General features: G+C 43.0%; 1 protein-coding gene across 6 annotated transcripts in view; it reads right to left on the bottom strand.

The window, feature by feature from the left end:
* Positions 1-22,667, bottom strand: part of MECOM (MDS1 and EVI1 complex locus) — a 323,830-nt gene that overhangs the window by 7,019 nt on the left and 294,144 nt on the right. For all 6 annotated transcript variants that reach the window (XM_064721122.1, XM_064721123.1, XM_064721124.1 and 3 more), the window contains 5 exons: positions 17,090-18,452; positions 14,925-15,012; positions 4,839-5,005; positions 2,419-2,496; positions 520-689 (listed from right to left, as the gene is read on the bottom strand). In XM_064721122.1, coding sequence (XP_064577192.1) covers positions 520-689; positions 2,419-2,496; positions 4,839-5,005; positions 14,925-15,012; positions 17,090-18,452 — 1,866 coding nt within the window. The remainder of the gene's footprint in view (positions 1-519; positions 690-2,418; positions 2,497-4,838; positions 5,006-14,924; positions 15,013-17,089; positions 18,453-22,667) is intronic.

The raw sequence follows: 22,667 nt of genomic DNA, 5'->3' as shown, positions 1-22,667 counted from the left end.
CCCAAACCAGCCCAACGCCATCCCCTCCTGCCACTGCCTGTGCTGCTGCTGTGCAGTGACCAATTTGCTTTGGGGCTTGAGAGGCACCATTAGCTCCACAATAGCCAGCGCTTTTCAGCTCCTGACAGTGGGAATAGTTCAGAAGGTGCCAGGAAAATCTTTCAGAGTGCCCCCTGAGACTCTAAATCTAGGACTCCTATTGAGAGCCGAGCGATTGCAGAGATGGGATTAAACCAATTTTCCCAGTCTGTTCTCTAGACGCTATGGGTTGGCTTAATTAAAACCAAAAGAAAAGACATCATCCAGTGGACTTAAGTTATACAAGGGGAGAGTTTATGCTGGGATTTTCAAAGCACTTTAAACGTCAGCAGAGCTTAGGCACTTACATATTTTGCTACCCCCCACCCGTTGGAGCAGCGTGTGCCTGTGGCAGTGCTGACAGGGAAGGGGCAGTCCCTGCACGTGGGACAGGGAGCAGGCTGGGGAGGGAAAAGACAGGAGGAAAAAGACACAACATACCAGACATGTTGCCGTTCTCGTGCTTTTTTAGATGTCTGTCAAGGTTGGTTTGTTGACCAAAACACCTGTCACACAAGTGACACTTGAATGGCTTCTCTTTATTGTGGATGTTGCGCACATGTCTCTGCAGGTTAGAGGATATGCTGAAGGATCTGTCACAGTATTTGCATCTGAAAAAAACCAACAAAACAAGTGGGCAGGAAAGAGTTTGTTAGTAGCTGGAAATGTAAGATTTGTCCTAAGATACATGAAGAGCCTTCTGGGCTCAGGCTCAGCACCCAACCACAGTTCCTTGTTCCCTACTGAGGCTCAATCCTCCCTGACATAAAGACAAATTTTGGCTAACTAGAGAGCTGTGCTCTTGGAATGGAGACACAACTTCTATGGTGGGGTTTTCAGCTTTAATTCATACTAGACTTTATATCTTAAGTACTGCCTCTAGGAATGAGCATAATATTTCTGAGCTAATGGCATCAAATTAGCTATGGTAATTGAGTCTCATGTTTTTAAAACTGTTGCACACAAAGTTGGGAAGTTTGAAAACAGTAGAGCAATAACTCTATTGTTTCATGTGCTGCCAATACAATACAATTAAACACTTTTGGAAAAAACATGAAACAGATCTCTTCTAATGCTCAAATAAGGTAAAAAGGGCTATTTCTTTTCCTATTCTAAATTATACTGTGTGATTAAATCTTTTCTTGAGGAATTAGCTTGCTTGATTGCTAATCCCAGAGGAAATTCGGTTATCTTGCAAAAACCAGCAATAAACAATCCCAACCTTTAATACTGTGCCAATGTGAGTAGTTTAGTCTATCACTCTGGTACCAGAGGCATCAATTTTCATACTCTGCAGCGATTTGGAGTCCCTAAAGCCTTTACTGTATTGCTCTTTAAGCCATTACTAAGTCATACTATAACTATTCCAAATTCTCTGGCTGGCAACCAGCCAAGAGTCTTCACCACTTTAGTTTTTCAATCTTTTACTTCTCCCGTGCCTCTCTTACACTTGTCAAGGATGTAAAATTTTTTTTAGTGCTGAAATCACCCATTATGCTACTAATTGCTTGTGGCTTTTATGCAGTGGACGGGTATAACATGCATCAAGACCTCCCTTCAATAAAATTAGATGTGAATCTCATTTCCCAAAGAGACTAGATGCAAAAAACATTGTTTCCTCACAAACAATGAGCTTACTCTGCTCTTTACAGCTCATAAAATGCAGAAATCTGTGCATTTGTTTTACTGGAACATGAACTGGCCTCTTTCCAGTTTAAATTAGCCTTTCATTTTCAATAAGGTGAAGCTTTATACACATTTCTGCATGGGACCGTCCTGGATTCAGTATCACACACATGTTCTTATCAACAGGAGAGTACACCCACATGGGTTTTAGTTAAGCAGACCTCAGAAAGGATCCAGATTAGGCAGGAAACAAATAAATATAGTAATGCCTTTGCAACCAGGACCTTTCAGAAATCAGATGACTGACAAATCACCCAAATTTAGGCTGCACATAACACCGCAGCAGTCCAGTAAAAAACATTTTTTGCAAGGGAAAATAGGTCCATGAGCCCTACTGAACATCACTTTAATCACACTGGTTCAGCAGTGCCAGCCACCCTGCCAGCAAAGGCAGGACTTGGGGGTTGTGTTGGGAAACTGCCCCAGCCAAAAGGACTTTATTAAGACCAAAACTCTCCCCCTTTCTGCAGTTCCAACACCGAGGATCAGCACAAAACTCTGACACCAAAATGCAACGATGGGTCCAAAGCTAAGTAGGAAGGGCTGGAGCTGGTCCAGCAAGGATGTTGGATTCCCTGGCTTTATCCAGAGAAAATGTCTGCATTGGAAGGGACCCCAGTGGCCACAGCACAGACAGGGGTGAGGGTGTGGTACCTGTAGGGCTGCTCTCCAGTGTGCGTCCTCAGGTGACGTGTCAGGTTTGCAGATCTTGGGAAAATCTTGCCACAGTATCTGTGATAAGAAAATGTTTGATAAGATAACACATCCTTCAGTGGCTTCATCCCAGTTTGAGCTGGATGCACAGCCCGAATGGAATCATCACAGTATGGTCCCATTGCTTTGGGGCAACAACATCTCAATAAAAGCACTCTGCAAATGTAAGGGATCCACACACACACAAGACTGGGGCTGGAACTGCTGGCACCAACCAGCTTTGCTTGTGCAGAGGCAAGGGTTATATGAAAAACCTGTTTTAAGATCACCCCAAGGTTCTAAGCCCACTGGGTGATTATCAGCCTCATTCAGATTTGGAATCAAGAGAATCTGTTATTAAAGCCTCGGATTTCTGCCTCTGTGTAAGCAAATTTCAAACCTTTCAACCAATTCTACGTGTCAGCAAACGTGACACCGCTCTGTGCATTGAATAGGATCAGAGCAGACAAGACTCAAAGACCTAATCCATCAAGGTATGTTTCTATAACAACATGTCTTGAAAGAAGGTGACATGTTTTCAAAAAGATCAGATAAACCGATATGCCAGTGTCAAACGCCTGCACATTCTGGAGATGATATAGAGACCTAAGCAGTGCAATTTAAAAACCATTCTCCAAACTCGATAATATGTCACAGGAAAAATAATGGCAAAAAAAAAAATTATTGTGAGCTCTCCCCTTCATTCAAGTAGCATATTAATATTCAGTTTATAATTGGCCCATTCTGTTGAGGACATTGAACCCATTTTTGCATGGAGGCAGAGCACACACAGCACTCTCTTAAGCGAATGAAGGTGGTGGCAGCTCCATGCAATGACTTTGAAGATTGCATCCCTTCACTTTTAACATCCCATTTATTTTTTCACAACGTGATGCATAAGCCTTCAAAATACCCACACAGCTAATTCCACTCTCCTGGACAAAGCTCCCATTCATTTTGGGTGCACATTCAATGACTGTCTTCATTGTGGGTTTTTTTTTTAAGTCTGTACACACAAGTCCTAATAAGTCATGTATTTTATCACTGATCCCTTTGGATACTAAAACCAGAAGCCAGAGAGAAAACACGTCTGTAGTTTACGATCAAAAAAATCAATTATGAAAGCATGCTTTTATATATGAAAGTGATGAGAAAATTTGGAAAAAAAAGAATTGTTTATTTAACGGTTTCCACCTCATTTATCAAACCACTGTGATACAGGGTGATGCCTTAGGATTTAGCTTTTATATTTTTCAAATCTTGTACTGCTTTCGTGTATAACTCTACAACTCCATATACAATGTTAGTTACTGTCTTCTACTGACAAAACAGTTCCTCTCTGGGCCTGAAACTCAAGAAGAGACGTAAAGAACAGTGAATTGGGAGGGGCAAACTTGGAATAAATTACTTCATTACCTGAATGGGAGGATTAACCTCTGATATGTAAATGAGCCAAACTTATAATTGTCTGAAAAACTTGTGACTGTTGTCCATCTTGGGTGTAGCCTCTGGGAGGCTTCTGCCAGCCCAAGGTGTACCTATTGAAGGCCTTTAACAAATACCTGCTTTTATTCTCTTAATCTTATCCAGCCTCTGTTCTAGGCAGCCACTTCAAGGCATCAAGGGAGAGCTCTTTGTTTTGTAACACCAATAATTTAATAAACAGAATCATAGAATCACTGGGTTGGAAGAGACCTTCAAGATCATCAAGCCCAACCCAGCCCCAACACCTCAATTAAACTCTGGCACCTGGTGCCACACCCAGCCTTGTATTAAACACATCCAGGGATGGTGACTCTACCACCTCCCTGGGCAGACCATTCCAGTACTTTATCACCCTTTCTGTAAAAATCTCTTTCCCAATATCTAACCTATATTTCCCTTGGTGCAGCTTGAGTCTGTGTCCTCTCATTGTGTGTGAAGAGTCTTCCTTGTTATCTTGGATTGCCCCTGTGCTTTCCAGTTCTTGGAGAAAAAGAACAACCCTACCTGGCTACAGCCACCTTTCAGGGGCTGTGCAGAGTGATGAGGGCACCCCTGAGTCTCCTTTTCTCCAGGGTGAGCACCTCCAGCTCCCTCAGTGGTTCCTCACAGGGTTTGTGTTCCAAGCCCCTCACCATCCTCATTGCCCCATCTGGATGTGCTCAAGCATCTCCAAGTCCTTCCCAAACTGAGGGGCCAGAACTGGACACAGCACTCCAGGTGTGCCCTCACCAGTGCCCAGTACCGGGGCAGAACAACCTCCCTGCTCCGGCTGGCCACACCATTCCTGATCCAGGCCAGCAACCCAAGAGGGAAACACTCTCCATGCTGGGCACGGCGAGTCCAGAGAGCCTCTGTGTTGGATTTCAGAGCAGGGGGCTTGGGGAGGGCAGTGGTACCTGCAGGTGTAGCGCTCCTTGCCCTTGCGCAGCAGCGTCTCGGGCAGCGCGCTGGGCGGCGCGCGGAAGTTGAACATGGACGGCACCGACTGGATCAGCTCGCTGGCCTCGGGCTTCAGGGCGCTGAAGCTCTCCAGCTTCTCGGCCATGTTCTCTATGGCTGACACCTGCAGCAGGAGAGAGCACAGAGCCCACCACCGTAAGTAATCCACTCGGATTTCAGCCCCCACCGGCAACCCGAAATGCAGAGAACGTCAACTGACAAGTGAAAGAAGAAAAAAAGGGAAAAATTCAGTGTAGATTTGCAGTCTTGAAAATTATGGGTCATGAGGGTAATAATCAGCCAGTGTTCATGTCTTATTTTTAAGCCCCAGCTCCTACAAAATTCCAGGTTTTGCAGTCATGCTCTGTGGTTGTGTGCCTATCAGTCCATGCAATCCCATCTACAGAAATCATTGAACATTTATTACCAAATGAACAGAAATAACTGAACTTCCAATTTTATTTTTTTAAGGACTTGCAGAGGACACATATTGCAGAGGAAACCTTATGAACACTGTAGTTCAACAAAGGGCTGCAACAATCCAGATCCAAAGAGACTCCATCAATGTCCCAGCCACATCCAACCACCCAGTCCAGTGTTGTAGCCCATCATAGCCAAAGACAATTAAACAAACACAGAAGAAATGAAGCTTTGGTGGGTTTGGTGCTCTGTATTCACATTCCCTGTTAGATGCCTATGCTATTTTTCCACATCTTAATATTCTTGCTCTACCTCTAGTTGCTTGTAACTCCCATGTGCTTTGGGATGGCTCCACTCTTGATTAGCTGTCTGTAATTTGCAGGCAGTGTGTATTAAATAATTTCTGGAGAACAGTTTCCTTTTAGTTGTCTGGAACTGACCATGAAAAGCTCCTCCAAAACCTCAAACATTGCCACTTGAAGAGTTCAAGAATGCTGCTGAGCCTACTGACAGGTGAGAATAACCATCCACCTCTCCACAACACCACAAACAAATGAAAAAAAAAAAAGAAAGCCAAGCTCTCACCTACAGAGCACAAAACCCATAGCATGAGCCCTGTGCAAGATCTTGCTTGTAGCAAAGAAGGAAATTATATGAAAGACAAGATGTTGAACCCTTCTCAGCTGGAACACCTCCACAGACTGTTCTTCAAAATCCATAAAAGGCTCCTCTGATTGTTGGAAAACTGAAATTTTAATTGGAAGGATTGGGAATTTTTGCAGGTTTATTTAATTTTATTTTCATTGGCAGAATTACACGGTTGTCTCCTGGCATGACTATTTCCATGATGGTTAGCTCTGCCTTTGGGCTGGGTTGTTTTTTTCCCTTTAGCCTGTAGCCTGCCCTCTCATTTCATGCTCAGATTCCTAATGCTGAGTACAAATTGCAACGTACAGGGTACCACTGCCAATTTGCCAAATGTCTTTCATCAAACACAGTGGAAAAAAATAAAAAATCTCAGAGGGAAGTCAAGATACATTTACTTGTCAGGCAACAAATGTGAAAGCATTGCGAGGCAGTAAGGGCTGTAAGCTCTGGGGTTTGATTCATAATCACTCAGCTGCTAAAACATTCTCCACAGATGCAAGTGGACAGCACATTTGTCAATATGAAGGATTTTGACATGTACTGATCACAGGCATGAGATATGTAATGATGATGCTGCTGGGAGAGGAGGTAATTCTATCTCGGCACCGAGATGTCATTATCAACCCATACACCTCAACATTACCATATATTTCTTTTTATACGACTTCATATTCTCCTTTAGTTGGAATTGATTCTTGAAGCTTTTAAAATAGTCATTCCACTGCCTTTAATTCCTTCTAATTGTTCCCCACAAAAATTCACTCATCTATTTTACAACTGCTGAAAATAAATGGTTTGAATGAAAAATGCCCTTTGGCCTTCGGGCTGATTAGCAATGACAAGACAGTGCATGGGTTATGATATCACATATTTATGGTGAAGAATAATAAAGGTACTGAGAAGTATAATAAATGTTTTATTTATGTATATTTAATATTCAAGTCCATTTCATTATCTAGTGGGTTTAAATCATTCTTGGATCACAATTTCTCATGCACATGGTGCCCGCCAGTAATATATTAAAGCAACTATTCTTCCCTTTACATTTAAAATGGCTTAGTCATGCTGATTTTTGTTTTAGTTCTTATTTCCAGGATTTTGCAGAGTAGAAACTGAGACAGACTCTTGTTTCATGCACTGCAACACAGACCAGCTCTACCTCCAACACTGCCTCCAGGATTACATCAGTCCCAAAATAGGTATGAAATCAGCACCTAATCTTAAATCCCTCATCCAGAGGAAACACGAGCACTTCCAATTATTTTAAAGTATTACTCGCTTTCTAAAAATATGTTTCTCACCATAGGAATGACTATTGTGCTTGCTGTTTTGCTGTTTAGGTTTTTTTTTTTTTTTTTTTTTTTTATTTAAAGCCTGACTTATGTGGTGACCTGGTATGATTTATGTTTTTCAAGAACTGCAGCAGCACCAATGGGAAGTGTTTGGCCCCACAGCTTTGCTGATCCAAGGCACTGTCACTCCACTGCTATCAGGATAATTATAGCTGGTACTATCTGCTGCAGTTAGGGCTCCCAAGAACCAAAATTGGGGCATTTTCTAAAGAAGTCCTGCAGCGCGTTGGTGCTCAGAGCCTTCAAGATGCAAATCCCTGTCCTGAGATGGTCCCTGGGCTGTGGGGGCATTTTACAGCTCATGAAATCCTGCAGCCCTGATCCCCAACATGCTGTCCATCACCTTCAGTGCAGGCAGCCACTGCTCACAGTCTGCTTGCAAAACACCAGCTGAGCAGAGAGAAATCCAGAGGGTTTGCATTGAGGGCTTATTCAGACAACAAAACCAAGCAGGAATTCTAAACCTGGAGGAAAACCAAGCAGGAATTCTAATCACGTGAGCTTTTTGGAAGGTGGCACCTGGCGCCAAGCAGGGGCTCCAGGGGACATGCAGGAGGGTGGGCAAGGGACAGATCCTCCTATTACCCCACACCAGCACAGGGAGGTGCAGGAGCATTAATTGGAGGCTTCATCCCTGTTACAACATTGAACATTGGCTGCTGCTCCCATTCACTTGGCTAAACCTTTTCAAACCCATTTCTATTTCTGCCAAGGAGAGTTCACCAATTTAATTAGGTGCATATGAAAAGATATTGGCTTTTGTTCCTGCTGAGCCTTTTGCCTGATATTTTTTGTGGGGGTTATTTTGGTATTGTTATCACTAATGAATAACCATTCCTCATTCAGGTTCTGCTCACCATTCATGGGCTCTCGGAGCTGGGGCACAGCTCCCTCAGGCATTTTTTTCCCAGCTGAAAAAAATCAAAATCTACTTAGCCTCTTTTTGAATGGAAGCTATTCCCTACCTGTGATCATCATTGTTGCACTTTTCTGTGTCTTTTGTAATCCTGCTATGGCCTTTTTGAGAGGAGCATTAGCTGTATTCAAGACCTGAAGCCACTATAACATAATGATGTTTTCAACTCCTTTCTGCTAAGCACTCAGGTGATATTTTCGTAAGACTACCAACCTCAAGATGTTTTTCCTGAATGACAGGAGTTAAAAGTGACACTTTCCCCATGGTATTAGTGGGTATTTACTGACATTTTTATGGCTGTTTTAATCCTGGTGTCTCAGCTTTCTCTGAATCTCTGCAGAATCTTCATAGTCAGTTCTGGATTTGGGTACTCGCAGTGAACAGCTACAAACTCTGCCTGCTCACCCTTCTTCCTATGGCATTTACAGACATATGCCATAGGTTCAGCCCAGTGCCACCCCAAGGTGAACCCACTGGTAATCTTCAATGATTGTAAAAATCACAATTTTGTTTTTCCTTCCCCCCCCCCCCCTTTTTTTAATGACTAAATGTTAACCCAGGAGATGACTTTCCTTCCTCCACAATGAACCTCCCTCTTCTAAAACACACCTGAAGTAGCTGCTCTTCCTTCCACACACTGTTAGTATTGATGGCAAAGCAAGACCTGCCTTCACATGAGTTGTGTTGGCCATAGGGATGCTACTCAATCCACCAAATCCTGCAGAGAGGTGTTGGTGAGAGTGCCTGTCCTGGAGCATTGGGTGGGTGCTCATGGTCACCTCCCCTCTCCAGGGATGGTCCCTGGGACCACCAGGGAGGCAGGTGTGTGTTTAAAGCCACCAGCTGTGCTCTCAGGGGGTTCTGCAGCCCAACACAAACCCAAGGGCTGTGCTGATCCCTGAATGGGGGTACAAGGGGAAAAAGCACTGCTTGACCCCAAGGATTGGATTAGTGGGATTGCCATGCCCATGGAGAAAGCCCTCTGAGGAGAAAGGAGAGGGGGAAGATCCTATTACACATTTTACATACAGCTATTGCCTCACGGACAGGTCACGTGCGCCCCTAATCTGCCATCAGTGAATGACAGTGTTTTATATAGAACAGTAACTTTTGATTTACACATATAAGAGTTGTTGATTCTATCTGTGTCCAGATGTCTGGAAAAGGAAGCAGCTTTCCCCCACCTCCCTGAGAGGCTATTAACCTCCGACTGACGCAAACTAATGTGCAGTCACAATTCCCCAGCTCCGACTCAAAAATGCAGACATTACCATAATCGGCTAAAACAAGTATTTATAAACATTTCAACGGGCAAGATATCATCAGCAGGGGCCTTGAACATTTGTCTTAAAATTTATTAACCGACCCAAGAAAAAGTGGCATAAATAAAGTGAAGGTTTGCTGTTGCTGCTTTTTCAGAATAACCTGATGATATGAAATAATCTCGCAGACAATGCCATGAATTACATGACCTCCTGTTTGACAAACGTGACTGCTTCATTGCTACTATCACAAAAACAACTGACTTTATGGCCAGACCTCATGGGAAAAAAAACTGTTCAAGTGTTTGCTTTCTATTTTTACTACTGTTATTTGGGGAACTCTTCAAAATCCAACTGCTAAAGCTCAGCATTTCTCCCTCCCCAGCTGAAGTTATAATGCTGCCTCTAAAATCTGCAATTTGTGAATCGTGTTGTCTTGAGTGTATTTGGACAGCCAGCCCTGGAACTTGGCTGAGTTATATTCACGTTCAAGAGACCTATCACATGTGGCTGAACTTTATGAAGCAGTAGCAAGAAACTCCTTCTGAGCTGCAATATGTCTCCAGAATAACTGGATTTGTATGAATGCAGTTGGAGGGGATTAAGCACAGTTAGCAGAATGGATCATGCCCTAAAACTAAGCCCAGTAAAACAAAAGCCTTGTTAAGGCACTCACCAAATTCATTTCCATTTATTTGTAAATTTTTTTTAATTAGTTACAATGGTTCTTCCTAAAGCAAATATCGTCTGCCTAAAATTACAGAACCTCCTTAGAGCAACCTTCTCCTGATGGGACCAAAATGGCATAAAGAGATCAAATTAATCCTGATCCATTCAAAACAGATGTTCATTGATTTGCACCATAGGGCTCCTGCCAACAATGAAAAACCAATCTCAAATAATCTTGAAATATGTGGCACATGCAAGTGGGAATTGAGATGGAAAGGCTTGTGTGACATAACCAAATCTCTCAAGATGGAGATTCATCCATGAATCAGCATCCTGCTCAGTCACTTCATGTTTTAAACACCTATTTCTGCTGGAGCTGCCCAAAGCGTGAGCGCAGCCAGGAGACACACTCACAAAAGGAGCAGAATGATGGAAATTTGAGGGCTAAGCCAAAGTCAAGGGAATCAGACAGAAGAAACAGACTGCACTGGGTTTTTCCACTTCCCAAACCTGCTGAAGCAGAGCCACTTTTCTCAGAGCAGAGGATTAAGGGTTCCTGGGCCAAATCACAAATCCTACTGTGGCCCCTTCATGTCCTACAACAAATTTCCCAAGGAAAATATTTGGGAACCACCTCCTGTGCTCTCCAAGTCAGGCATCTAACCCCACCTCCTGCTTGCTGAGCTCTTGCAGCACCTCTGGGTGCTCTCAGGAGCCCTTTGGTGCTGCTCAGCTCCTTTCAGAGCATCTCTGCAGCTGCATAAGGCAGCTCTTCCCAGAAGCAAGTGGGATTAATCTCACACCAAGCAAAGCTCCAGCCCTGCTCTAGAGGTGCCCCAAGGAGGGCAGGGAGCAGAGGGCAGGGCTCAGAGCCCGTCCTGCAGCAGGGACACACTGGAGCAGAGCAGCACCGGAGGATCTCTGCAGAGCTCTGGCTGAGCCTGGAGAAACGAGTCCAGGGGCAGCGAGAGCCAGGAGCAGCAGCGAGTGAGTGAGTCAGGACCCCAGCCCATGATCCCTTCTGCAAACTCCTGGCTCCAGCTCTCCCCTCCAGAGCCCAGAGGCTGGGAAAATCTGGGACAAGCATTTACGGGTTCGGGCTGCAGCTGAGCAGCCAGCACTGCGAGATCAGAACTCGGCCCTTTTGGAGATGCATCTGCAAAAGCAGTTGCTGTTGTTCTTTTTTTTTTTTTTTAATTTTTTCGTTCTCATGAACTATTTAGATGTATTAAAAACAAGGTTTTGTAAAAATAGAAGAGAAAGCCCAAATTTATCCCATTGTGCATTTAAAGCACAAGCCCTGTTCATGCAAGGAGGATGATGTAAGTGTACACACAGGATAAATTTGACCTTAACACAGCAAATAAATGGGTATTTTATTTCTGCTTTAAGCACTGCAGTGAGCAATTAGGCTCAAAATTTCAAAGCTATTAAAGTGACTAGTAAAGTGACTAACTCCCACCTCCAAGTGAGAGAAAAACATAAAATCCTCTGAGATTCTGTATTTTAATGCAGATTAAATATTTATTAACTACTGCTATCTAACAAGATTTCAGCCTGAAAATTTCACTGCTATATCTGGAGGAAAAATACTTGGAACAATTTCAGTCACAAATAAACAAAAGACTGCATTCTGCAACCCTCACTCAGGTAAAGCTCCCATTGCCTTCACCAAACAAAACCAGCAGGATCAGGTACATAAAAATAAAGCCAATTTTTCATAAGAGCATATTTATCTGCTCAGCTGTAAGACCCTGTAGGAACGGGTGGCATGCTCCATAAATGAGAGGTAAGTTATCTTTCGTATTATATTTTTCTTATGCAATTTATTTCACAGTGATTATATTAAAAATATAAGCAATGAACTTACCCAAATTCTTTGATCAGGCAATTGGAACTGGGAGCAAAATTGAAACAAAAACAACACATTATTCCTGCATTGGAATCCTTATTGCAATCAATGTACTTATTAAGATTTTATTTAAAGATACCAATTAAAATCTTTTTATGAATGATTTATTGGACAGGGGTGTTCTCTTCCTAAAAATTAAAATCCTCGTAATGGCAAATTATTGTGGAATGCTATTAAATTATCGAATTTTCATAGCTTTTAGACACAGGGAGGAATTTTGCCCAGCCAGGGACAGGATACAGACTTCAGGGTTTATGTCTGTAAGTTCTATTTCAGAAACTTATTTGAAAGATCCATCTGTTTGCTGTCATATTACCCAGTTAAGAAACAATAAATTCTTGGTCCCTGAGATGGCAATTTTCCGGAATAAATTCAACAACAAAACCACAAGCTTTTAGGACATGAACAATAAGTTTGTAAATATTTTAAATCCTGCCAGCAGAAAATGAAAACTCACGGAGCACTCCCCACCTGTACTTTTACAGGGGTGAACAGGACTATAAAGGAAAAACAGCTTTTCTGGAAGCTGCTCCCCAGCCCTCCATAAACACCAAGCCAGATTCTGCCTTTGCAAACAGAAGGCTCCTTTCTGTTCTATTAAAGTTTGCAAGAAAGCAGTTTGACATTCACTTTTTTGACAGGACGTGCTGGTGGTTTGGTTTTCTTTTACAATGTTCCTTAGTGCCTGTTAGAGTGCTGACCTCTGCATCGATCCAGCTCACACCAAGCCACAGACATCACCCCTCTCACTCAGGTAAGCGATAAAACCAAAGCCAGGCTTGGCCATGGGCTGTTTGTTGTGTTGCACAGTGAGAAATGTGGGTTCTGCAGAGCCAGCCCTCCCTCCTGCCCCACCTGGGCTGGCCCTGCCATGGGGAGGTGGCACTGACACCTCCTCCTCACACTGACAGCCCTGGTGACAGCACTGGGACCTTCCTTGGGCACCAACAAGAGATTCAACAACTCCCTGGGACAAAACACAGAGGGTGAAAGCCTGAACATCATTCCTATTAACAGGGAAATGCCCCATGTCTCCATTTCACATCTCACCTGACTCCCAGATCCCCAGGTAACTCAGTCACACAAAAGAATACCCAACTATATAATATAATAAATACATAACATAAAATAACACATAAAAGAATATCCAACTCCATAAAAGAATACATAAAAGAATATCCAACTCCTATCCAACTCAATATCCAACCAAACTCCAAACAGTGAATTTTACCCCCTTTCCCACCCATTGACCACCCCACTCACCACTGGCATCAGTGCAACCTGCAGCAACACCTTCAGAACCCCCAAATCACTGAACCACTCTGAGTTACAGCTTCTCAACAGCTAGAGATCACTAAGCAATATAATCCTGCTTTTTCTATCAATGTAGTATCTAAAATGCCCTCATTTAAATAATTTTCTCATAATTTACAGCCGCTTAGCTGCTCTAACAGAATCATTGACTTGATGGGGAGGAACCAGCCTGTTTCACAGCAGGGACAAAAGGCAGATTGAGGTCCTTTGTGTATTTGTGCATTAGCACTGTCTGCTACTAAAGGGGAATTTTCACTTGTGTTGCCAATTGGGCAGATTTACCTTATTTAAGGTAACTCAGCAGGAGGTGTTAAGCTGCTATTAAACCTTGCACATAAATTCTCAGTGATTTTAATACATCTTAAATTCTTATTTAATGCTTATAAATACTTACATAATGCCATAAATACTCATGGCATGTAAATACTACTAAATACTTTCACACACAATCCAACACTTTGTTCAGACATTGAAATTGGAAAGGGGTGCTGTGCACCTGCAACCATACATGCAATCAGCTGCTCTTCCCAGTTTGCAGAAGTGGCATGTTTCAAGACAAGTTCTGTGCAAGTTAGGACAAAATAATATAGGACTTCATCAGGAAAAATAACAAGTGGTAATTGGGCTGTTTTGCCCAGGAATTCAGAGCAACCTGAACCAGAAACAGCAGCTCATGGTCGTGTGCCTAAAGAGGGTGTCATTACTGAGATGAAGCAGCCCACAGTCAGCAAGGAGTTGAACTGTCTAAATACCACAGAGGATTTTATTTCAGGCGTAAGATTTAACTGAGATTTTTAGGAAAATCTCCTTGAGCAAGGAGGAGGAAGCCGAAATGAGGGTGCAGTGCTGGTGAAGAAAAGCAGCGTACAGTTTGCACACAGATCCTCTTCCTATGCCACATACGCACCACAGTTGTAAAACTGTTTTGGGACAATCTCCTAAATGTTTTTCATCCAGGACTGTGATCTGTGAACAAGCAAGCAGCCCTCATAAAGTCTCTCTTGAGGACTGGAGGAGCAGGGATCCTACACACACCGCACACGTTGCAGCCCACACCAGCTACCAAAGAAACCATGGAGCATTTGCACTATGAGGCTTGGAAACAACAGGTGGAAACTTTTCCCTCTTTTATGAGAGTCCTTAAACACAATAAAATCCCTTCTAAAGTGGGATGCTCAGCTTTTCTGGCCTTACTGTGAATTTGCACCGACTCCTCATAGTCAATGCTGACTCTCCTTGCTCAGAGCAGGAGAGTGCTGAAGACACCAGTGGCTGCAAAAGTTGGTAGCTACGTTATGGTTTTGGAGGAAAATGGCTCTAAAAGACACACTCAGTTCGAATCTGGCTTCCTCTATAATCAAAACATGTTGTTTCATCTGCAAAACATCAAGAAGCCCAGAACAATGCTTACGCTTTTCCACCACAATGGTCCAGCAAAAACTGTGTGTTTTAGGAAATCCAAAAATGACTAAGGCTGCATTCATTTCTCTGCACCTGCTTTGAAGCATCAACAGGCTTGTTTACAACATCAAAATTCCCAAAATACTTACTTGTGGATGAAACAAGAATCCCGGGGAAGGTCTCAAGTATTTCTCTTTCAAAGCTTCCAGTGGGTCAGTTAGCTTTCTTTTTTCTACTCTGTAAATGTTAAAATTAGATTTGCTTGTGATGAATCAGTCTCAGATATTAACAATCACACAGCTACTCAGCTTTAAAACAGGCAATTACACATCAAGCAATTTGTTTCTAGGAGATAACAGTAAAAGATAAGGGAGGAGCTCAGGTCTTGATTCCCACACACAGCTCAGTTACTGCCAGGGTGGGGCTGGGAATCACCTTTAAAGTAGGTTATACCATTTAATTACGGAATAATCCCATTTCAAGAGTTTGATAACCATTATAATGGGAACCAATGACTAACTACCAAGCACTTTATACAGAAATTAGGCAACTGAGCAGGCTTAGCACTAAGAGGAGAGGAATTCAGGGGACCCTTGAGCAATGTTCAGACATCACAGCCACCACCCTGGAAACCTCCCTTGTGCACATCCAAGGTCAAGCAGGGCAGGAAAGGTGGGCTTGAATCTGGGGTGCCAGCAAAAAATCCTGCAATTCACTCATGGCAGCAAAACCCAGCATGGACAATTCAGAAACAGTGTGGAAATTTGAGAATTTTGCTTTTTCTATTACTGATATTCATGGTTTCATGGATGAATCGTGTTGTCCATATGTAGAGGTAACTCATGGCAAAGGAAGGCTCAGTGATAACTGCCAGAATTTGCACAGATTTCATTAAAATCATGGAAATGTAGGCTCACAGAATGGCTTGGGTTGGAAGGGACCCTAAAGATCATCTTGCTCCAACCCCTCTGCCCTGGGCAGGGGAGTTTGCAATGCAATTTAATTAGTTGGTAATGCAGGGCCATAAACCACAGATCATTATTTCCGCTGCTTCAGGCATTTTTAGTGAATCTGACGCAAAGAAAACTTATGGTCTAACACAGATATCAATCTGGCATGAATAAAACCATCTCACTTAACAGCATCATATCCTGTTTCTTCATAATGCACACTTCTTGTCTTATGCACCAGCACTCTCCAAAAACTTTGCCCACAGCATTTCTTTTTCAAATAAAGTAATAAATTAGCATAATTTACATGGCAGTATCCTTTTTTTATAACAAGAGGCTGTAAAATCAGTCATTTATATTACAGACGAATGTTTTTATGGCTAATATTTCTCTAAACTAATTTAGATGCATGACTTTGACTTGTTGGAGATACAAGTGGAGAAAGGGCAAAGGGGGGCTGACACACACAGGATGCAGGTGAAATTCACATCCCAGTGAGATCCATCTCAGTTCTGCTGGGAAACACCAGAAGGTCTGGATTTTACCACTGGTTTTTAAAATCTCAGCTCACTGACAGAGTGCACCTTTCAAAGCCAACAATGCTCCCGCTGATTTCATAAGGTAGACCATGGATGGGGATCTGTACACCCTGGTGGAGTGGAAGGTGTAACTTCCCATGGCAAGGATTGGGATGAGATGAGCTTTAAGGTCCCTTCCAACCCAAGCTTTCTGTGATGATTCTATGTCTAAAGAGCCCACTGGTGAGGCTTTGTACACAAAAGGATGCTGTGCCTTCATTTCTATGAACAAAAAGCCTGAAGAAACCAACCCAGTGCTCAAATAATGGCAAAAAAGGGCAGAAATCATTCTCAATTTCCTTACTTTTAACACATCTTAGGGCAAATCTGGTTTTTTGTTGTACTTATGAGAAACTCCTCTTGAATTCAAGAGGAGCTGGCAAAGTGGAGTACAAGGGGCACTGTCCTCTCCAGGGGAAGCCAGAGGAGGCAGAGTTTTGGAAGAAAATGAACTTCAGGCAAACCAGTGACATCAAATACACATCAAATAAACAAACACTCAATACTGATGCCCACTCAGAGAACATATTCAACCTCTGCATGAAAAGCTATGCAGCTTAAATTAATGACTCATGGCAGTGAGGGCTTGCTAACTGCAGCATTGCCAGTCCCGTGGCTCACTTGGAGCAGCTGGGATGTGAGGAGGGATGCAGATGTACAGGTCAGCATGTGGCCCCCATGCCCTGGCAGTGCAATGGCACCTTCAGGGACACTGGGAGGGGGACAGGGTGGCAGCCCTGGCTGCCTGCACCAAAGGATGCTGAAAGGCAGCAGAGAGCCCTTTACCTGTAGATGGGATCCATAAAGAACGGGGTGGGCCTGGCGTGCTGCAGAGAGGACTCTGAAGCTTTCCTCTGCTCGAGGTCTCCTCCTTTCTTCTCTCCAAAGACGTGGTTTTTGCGGGGCTCAGCCTGCCTCGTGCTGCTGGCTCGGCTGCGGCTGCCCATGCTGAGATCCAGGGGCTGGTCCTGGCTGGAGGCAGAGGGGGCTGCTGGCTTTGAGGGGATGGGAGTGAGTGGCTTCTCCTCCTTACGTTTAATGGTGAGGTCAAAGGGAGACTCAGAGCTTCCCTTTGGGATCTTCTTAATTTCACTGGGTGATTGGGGCTCCACTTTCAGGGGTAACGGTCTCAAGTCTCTATCAGGAAATGGATACATTGATTGAGAGAATGCTGGAAAAAACGGGAGGGGAAACATGGAAGGGTAAGGTAAGGCTCCGACTTTTTTGTCTTGCAGCCCCACAAGTCCTGTTGAACCAAAGTACTTTTCAGCAATAGAAGCAATAGCCTTTATAGAATCATTCACCGCTCCTGACACCGCAGTCTGCTCCTCTAAGGATGGTGAGAAAATGGAATGATTGCTGTGGTCTTTCTTATTATTTATTGACGCCAGGCTCTGCAGAGAGCTTACTTTGTCTTTGAACACTTTACCATTTTCTTTAAATTTCTCTTTCTCACTTTCAATGTCACTTTCCAGATCAGAGCCCGAGGTGGTTTCCAGGTCACTGCCACTGGGGGTACTGACATCGTCAAGGTCAAGGTCACTACTCTCTGACTGGTCACTGAGTTTCTCATGTGGCCTCTCTTCAGAGGACCCTTCTGGTTGAAGCTCCACTGGCTTATTCTCCCCTACTGGTGGTTGCTTATTTAGTGCCTTCAAAATATCCTGGGTGGCTGGCAGTATCTGAGGATTTGTCATGAGGGGACTTTGGCTTTTGTTTGTCTGATCTGCGCTCGGAAGTCCTTTAACAGGAGAACTAGTAGGTAGCAAAGGTGGCCTGTGGTACAAGCCTGAAGGAAACAGACCGGGGAAGCTAAAAGAAAATCCAGGAGCTGTTGGAAAGGTAAGACCAGCAGGATGCCTATTGGCTCCAAAATAGTCAGCAAGGCCCGGATTTGCATGATTCATATTAACCATGGACGTTTTATCCATAGCTGGGGTTCCAGGAAGAGAAATGCCTTGGCCAAAAAATCCTCCTGCTGCAAAATGGTTCTTGCCCTCACAAAATCTCCTGTGTTTATTTAAGGAAGACGTAGTGCTGAACATTTGTCCACAGTCTTTGCACTTGATTTGGGTTCTGCAATCAGCATGCATGCGCTTATGACGACAAAGGTTTGAAAACTGAGTATAGGATTTATGGCAGACCTCACCTGTATGTAAACAACAACAACAACACATCTCAGGCTTTGTGGTAATTGCCCCCACCCTCAAAGTTGTGCAAATAATACCATTTTTTACCCATCAAACGTCAAAGAGGAAGCCACAGGGACAGGTCTAGGTGCACAAATGTATAAAAGCAAATGTACTGTCCAAAGTAAGGCATCTGAGAAGACAAATGTCAGAAGACAGCACAAAACCCACTCCAAACAAGCAGAAAAGGTCTGGAATCACTAAAAGACACACTCTCCTCATTTGCTTTTTGCACTGCACAGTGCTGCACGTTCAGTACCATTATTCCATGTTGCATTAGCCCCCTGAAGCCCCCCACAGCCACGACCCCGTGCTGTGACCCCACATGAACCCATGGTGCTCCTGTGTGAGAGCACAGGTGTCTTCAAATGGCATCCATTTATGGCACTATTCCCATGTGGAAATGAATCATTACAATAAACATTTGCAGGACCAGACAGAGATGAAGCTGCCTCACAGAGCTTTCACTCTGCAAGAATAGGAAAGAGGTGAAGGAAGAGACAACCAGGCATTTCCTATTTCCAAGTATAAATGTAACAAACATTTTTTTTTCTACTTACACTGAAAAATTTAATCTCATGGAAGTCCAGGCTGGAACCTGGAAAACCTCAGTACTCTCATAGGTCCAATGCATTTCTATTCATGCGATGCATACAGTGCTCACAGTAACTCTAAATTCCACATCTTAACTTTCCTAGTCTTAATATTGCTTATTTGCTTCTTGAACATGACAAGATAGACCATATTTCAAGAACAATTTCCTTTAAGAATGAAACTCTCTTTATTTGCATGTCTGATGCTCAGTAAGTATGACACTCTGCACGCTGGAGCTCAGCTTCCAGCAGCCTTCCACAGTGGCAGGAGGCTGGAAAGGGTCCCAGTGGTGCAGAGTGAGACACTACAGAGTCAATCACATCACTGGGGCAAACAGGATTTTGCAGCCTCCTGTTTTTCTGGCTGCTACAAACAAATTAGGGAGCAAACTGGGGCAGCAACCAAGTTAAGAGTCTGTAAGCAGAAGTGGGGTTTGGAAGAGGGCAGTGCTTAGTTCCTCAGTGACTTTTTATGTCCCTTCTTGGCATTTTTAGGAGCAGGAGCATCAGGCTGTGCTGTGCCTTGTGCTTTTCATTATGCCAAAATTTGTCTGTACCTCTGCACTACCTTGCTTCTATCATCTCCAAACTTGTTTGAAAACACGGCAGCACCACTATCAGCAAGCACTGTTATCCCTCTGCAATAAATCCTTTTTTTTCTGGTTTTTTTTTTTTCCAGCCAGGAAAAAGCATGTGGCCACTTTATTTTTTTATTTAACTTCTGTGATATCATAAACTCTCATCTTTCACACATCAAAGCCGCGCAACAATGCGCATTGTGTATTCCGAGGCCTTTTTAACAATCATTTTCATGGGCTCGAGACAGTCTGACATAATTTACAATGGCTCTATTTTTAAGCCCGCAGAGGAAACTGAATTGAATGTATCCCATCCTGCACTCTTGGTTCCCATGAACTGCAATCACGTCCCCTGACTTCCACTCGCACCGGGGCCCGCGCTAACCTTCCTGCTCCTCCAAATCCCTGCCCTTGAGAAACTCCGCCGCTTGTTGTCATCTCCTGGCTGTTTACCTCTCCAGCAGCCTGCTCCGTATCTCACCAACAATGCTGCTATTGTTCCCGGGCCCGATCCTGCCCCATCCACCCGGTTTTTCCCCTGTTCTCATCCCGCACCGACATCCCCGGGACAATTCGTGGGGGTAAACGGCGCAGGATCGGGCCCAAACACAGGAAATTCGCAGTGTGGTAATTCAGGAAGGAGGTTTGTTTCTGTGTATCAGTTACTGTTCCTGCTGGAAATCTTCATTCACAAGGAAAGGCAAGAAAGAAGGGAGAGAAAATCAAAAAATCGAGCGAAAAATAGACAAGAAAAAAAAAATGGAAGAGAAAGAAATAAGAGAGACAAGAAGGTTGAGAAGAGATTATTCTAGTTTCTTGAAAGTGCTTGGCTTTCTCCTGTTAAGTAGTTTTTTCCCTTTAAAAAATAATTTATTTGCCTATTTATCATAGATATATTTTTTATTTAATAAAGAATTTTTGATCATTCAATTTTGCTCTGATTTTTCTGCAATTTTCTCCTATTTTTACCTTAATTGCATAAGATTTCTATTCCACACTCCAGGGTACAGAATCAGGCCCCTTACCTTCACTGCTGAGGCTTTACACAGTAATTTCCCCCAGCTCCCACCACGTTGATCACAGAAACCAAAATTAAACTGACCCAAATGGTGACGTGAGTGTTGCATCCATAGGTTCACACAAGCTGGATATTATGAATTTACTCCTCTCCCATGTCTAAAGCAGGATAGACCATATGCATTTTTCCAGAAAATAAACATCTCAAATGCATGCATTTCTAATGATAAGCTATTGTAGAATTAAAAAAGAAATAATGTTTTATGAACTTTTGGTCTTCTACCAGGTTGGACTGAGGTCCTGCTTCTTATTCACGTGGCTTTATTAAAGATAAGGCTTTGATCAGGTTGGCTAGAGTGGCAAAAGACAAAAAAGAGGAGTATTGGCACAGACTAGATCTTCCTAAAATTGGAAAAGTTCTCCCTTAAAGAACAATGGTACATTATTAAACTATTATTCTCCATTAATATGGAGAATGAAGTCAATAGAATCAAGCAATATTCTACTCTGGAGAAAAGCAAAAATTTGCACTTAAAATTTTAAGATATCCTTACAGGCTACTAAGAGAGATGCAAATTAATAATTTGGCTAAAGGCATTTTATCTCAGTATTTAAACTAAATCCAATTGATAATGGCAATACCATTAAGATACGTAAATATTTATTATTATAATCTTAGCAAACAATTAACGGCTGTACCAACAATTCACCTTTTTGAGCATTGAAGTTATTTAGAACTATTTAATGAGGTGCTGCTTGCTCAAGGTGCATCTTGCATTCAACAGGCATTCTATTTAATTTTTAAGGCTGGCAAAGAAGTTTTGTGCCAGGTGGCAGCCTTTGCTCCCTGAGTACTGCTCCTCTTGGGGACTGTCACCTGGAGCCCAGGTGTGTCACAGCATCAGTGACAGGCACACCCAATGCCATGGGGACTCTGAGGAGACTCAGTGTCTAAACTGACTGTGACACCTCCATGGACATTCCCAAGGACTCCTCAGATAAATTTGTGTTATAGGATCTACCTCCTTTTCATCACATGATTTAAACTTTTGTAGATGGGGGGTGGTTATCAACTTTAATTGTTTCCATGTATGAAAGCAACAGAAGCTGGGTTTGATTTCTGCTGTTGCACCTTATTACACCCTTTAAATCTCACTGCCATGCTTTTTAAGCAACTAACTTGTAAGAGAAGCTCCCCTCCTTGCAGCTTTTACTGCTCTACAGACCTCAGGTTTAACAAAAACCCCCAAAAATTGCAAAAAATTAATCTCATGCCTACGCACTCTGTACGGTGATTGTCTCTGAACCCCAAATTAGCCAGCAGTTAAGTTTGCATATTTTCTGCTTATTAAAAAAATTACTGTAAGTACTATTTAGAATACGTTCAGCCCCTTGTGGCATGTGGTTTCTATTTGGGGAGGCTGGAGATTCTGCGAAGGCAGTGAGTAATTACCTCAGTGTTGGTGAGTTTTCACTCAGGCTGGGGCGGCACACTCTAATGAGAGACAGTTGCCATAAACAGACTGGTAGGAGTAAGTCATGGTGTGTGGCCTTCTGGTGGAAAGCAGATATCTGCTCTAGGTGACCCTACCTCACTCTCACAGCTCAGCAGAGCCCACCAAACATATGGTCCCCAAACCTTTTTGTTCTGCAATTACACGGATGTTATCCGTAGGTTGCTCCATGGGGTTTCATCCCTCACACCACATGTGAAGAGATACCCGTTGTTGTTTTGATTTATCAGGAAAAACAGCAACAAAAAAGCATTTGAGAGATTATTCCATTCATGAGAGCTTCCACTTAGAGACTTCTATGTAGGCCCACCTGAGGAGTCCCTACCTAACTAGAAGTTAGTTTCCTAATTAAGTGCAATCATTTAATCTGCAATCAGCTTTAAAAATTATTAGTGATATTTAACATGGGATCTATTATACATTTTCTCATTGAAGGAGTCCAAACCAAAAGTATTACTAATCCAATGGCAGGT

This window comes from Zonotrichia leucophrys, chromosome 9 (assembly GCF_028769735.1).
Source record: "Zonotrichia leucophrys gambelii isolate GWCS_2022_RI chromosome 9, RI_Zleu_2.0, whole genome shotgun sequence".
NCBI classification, from domain to species: domain Eukaryota; kingdom Metazoa; phylum Chordata; class Aves; order Passeriformes; family Passerellidae; genus Zonotrichia; species Zonotrichia leucophrys.
Note: the sequence above shows the minus strand (reverse complement) of the source record. Positions and strands in the feature narration are given on the sequence as shown.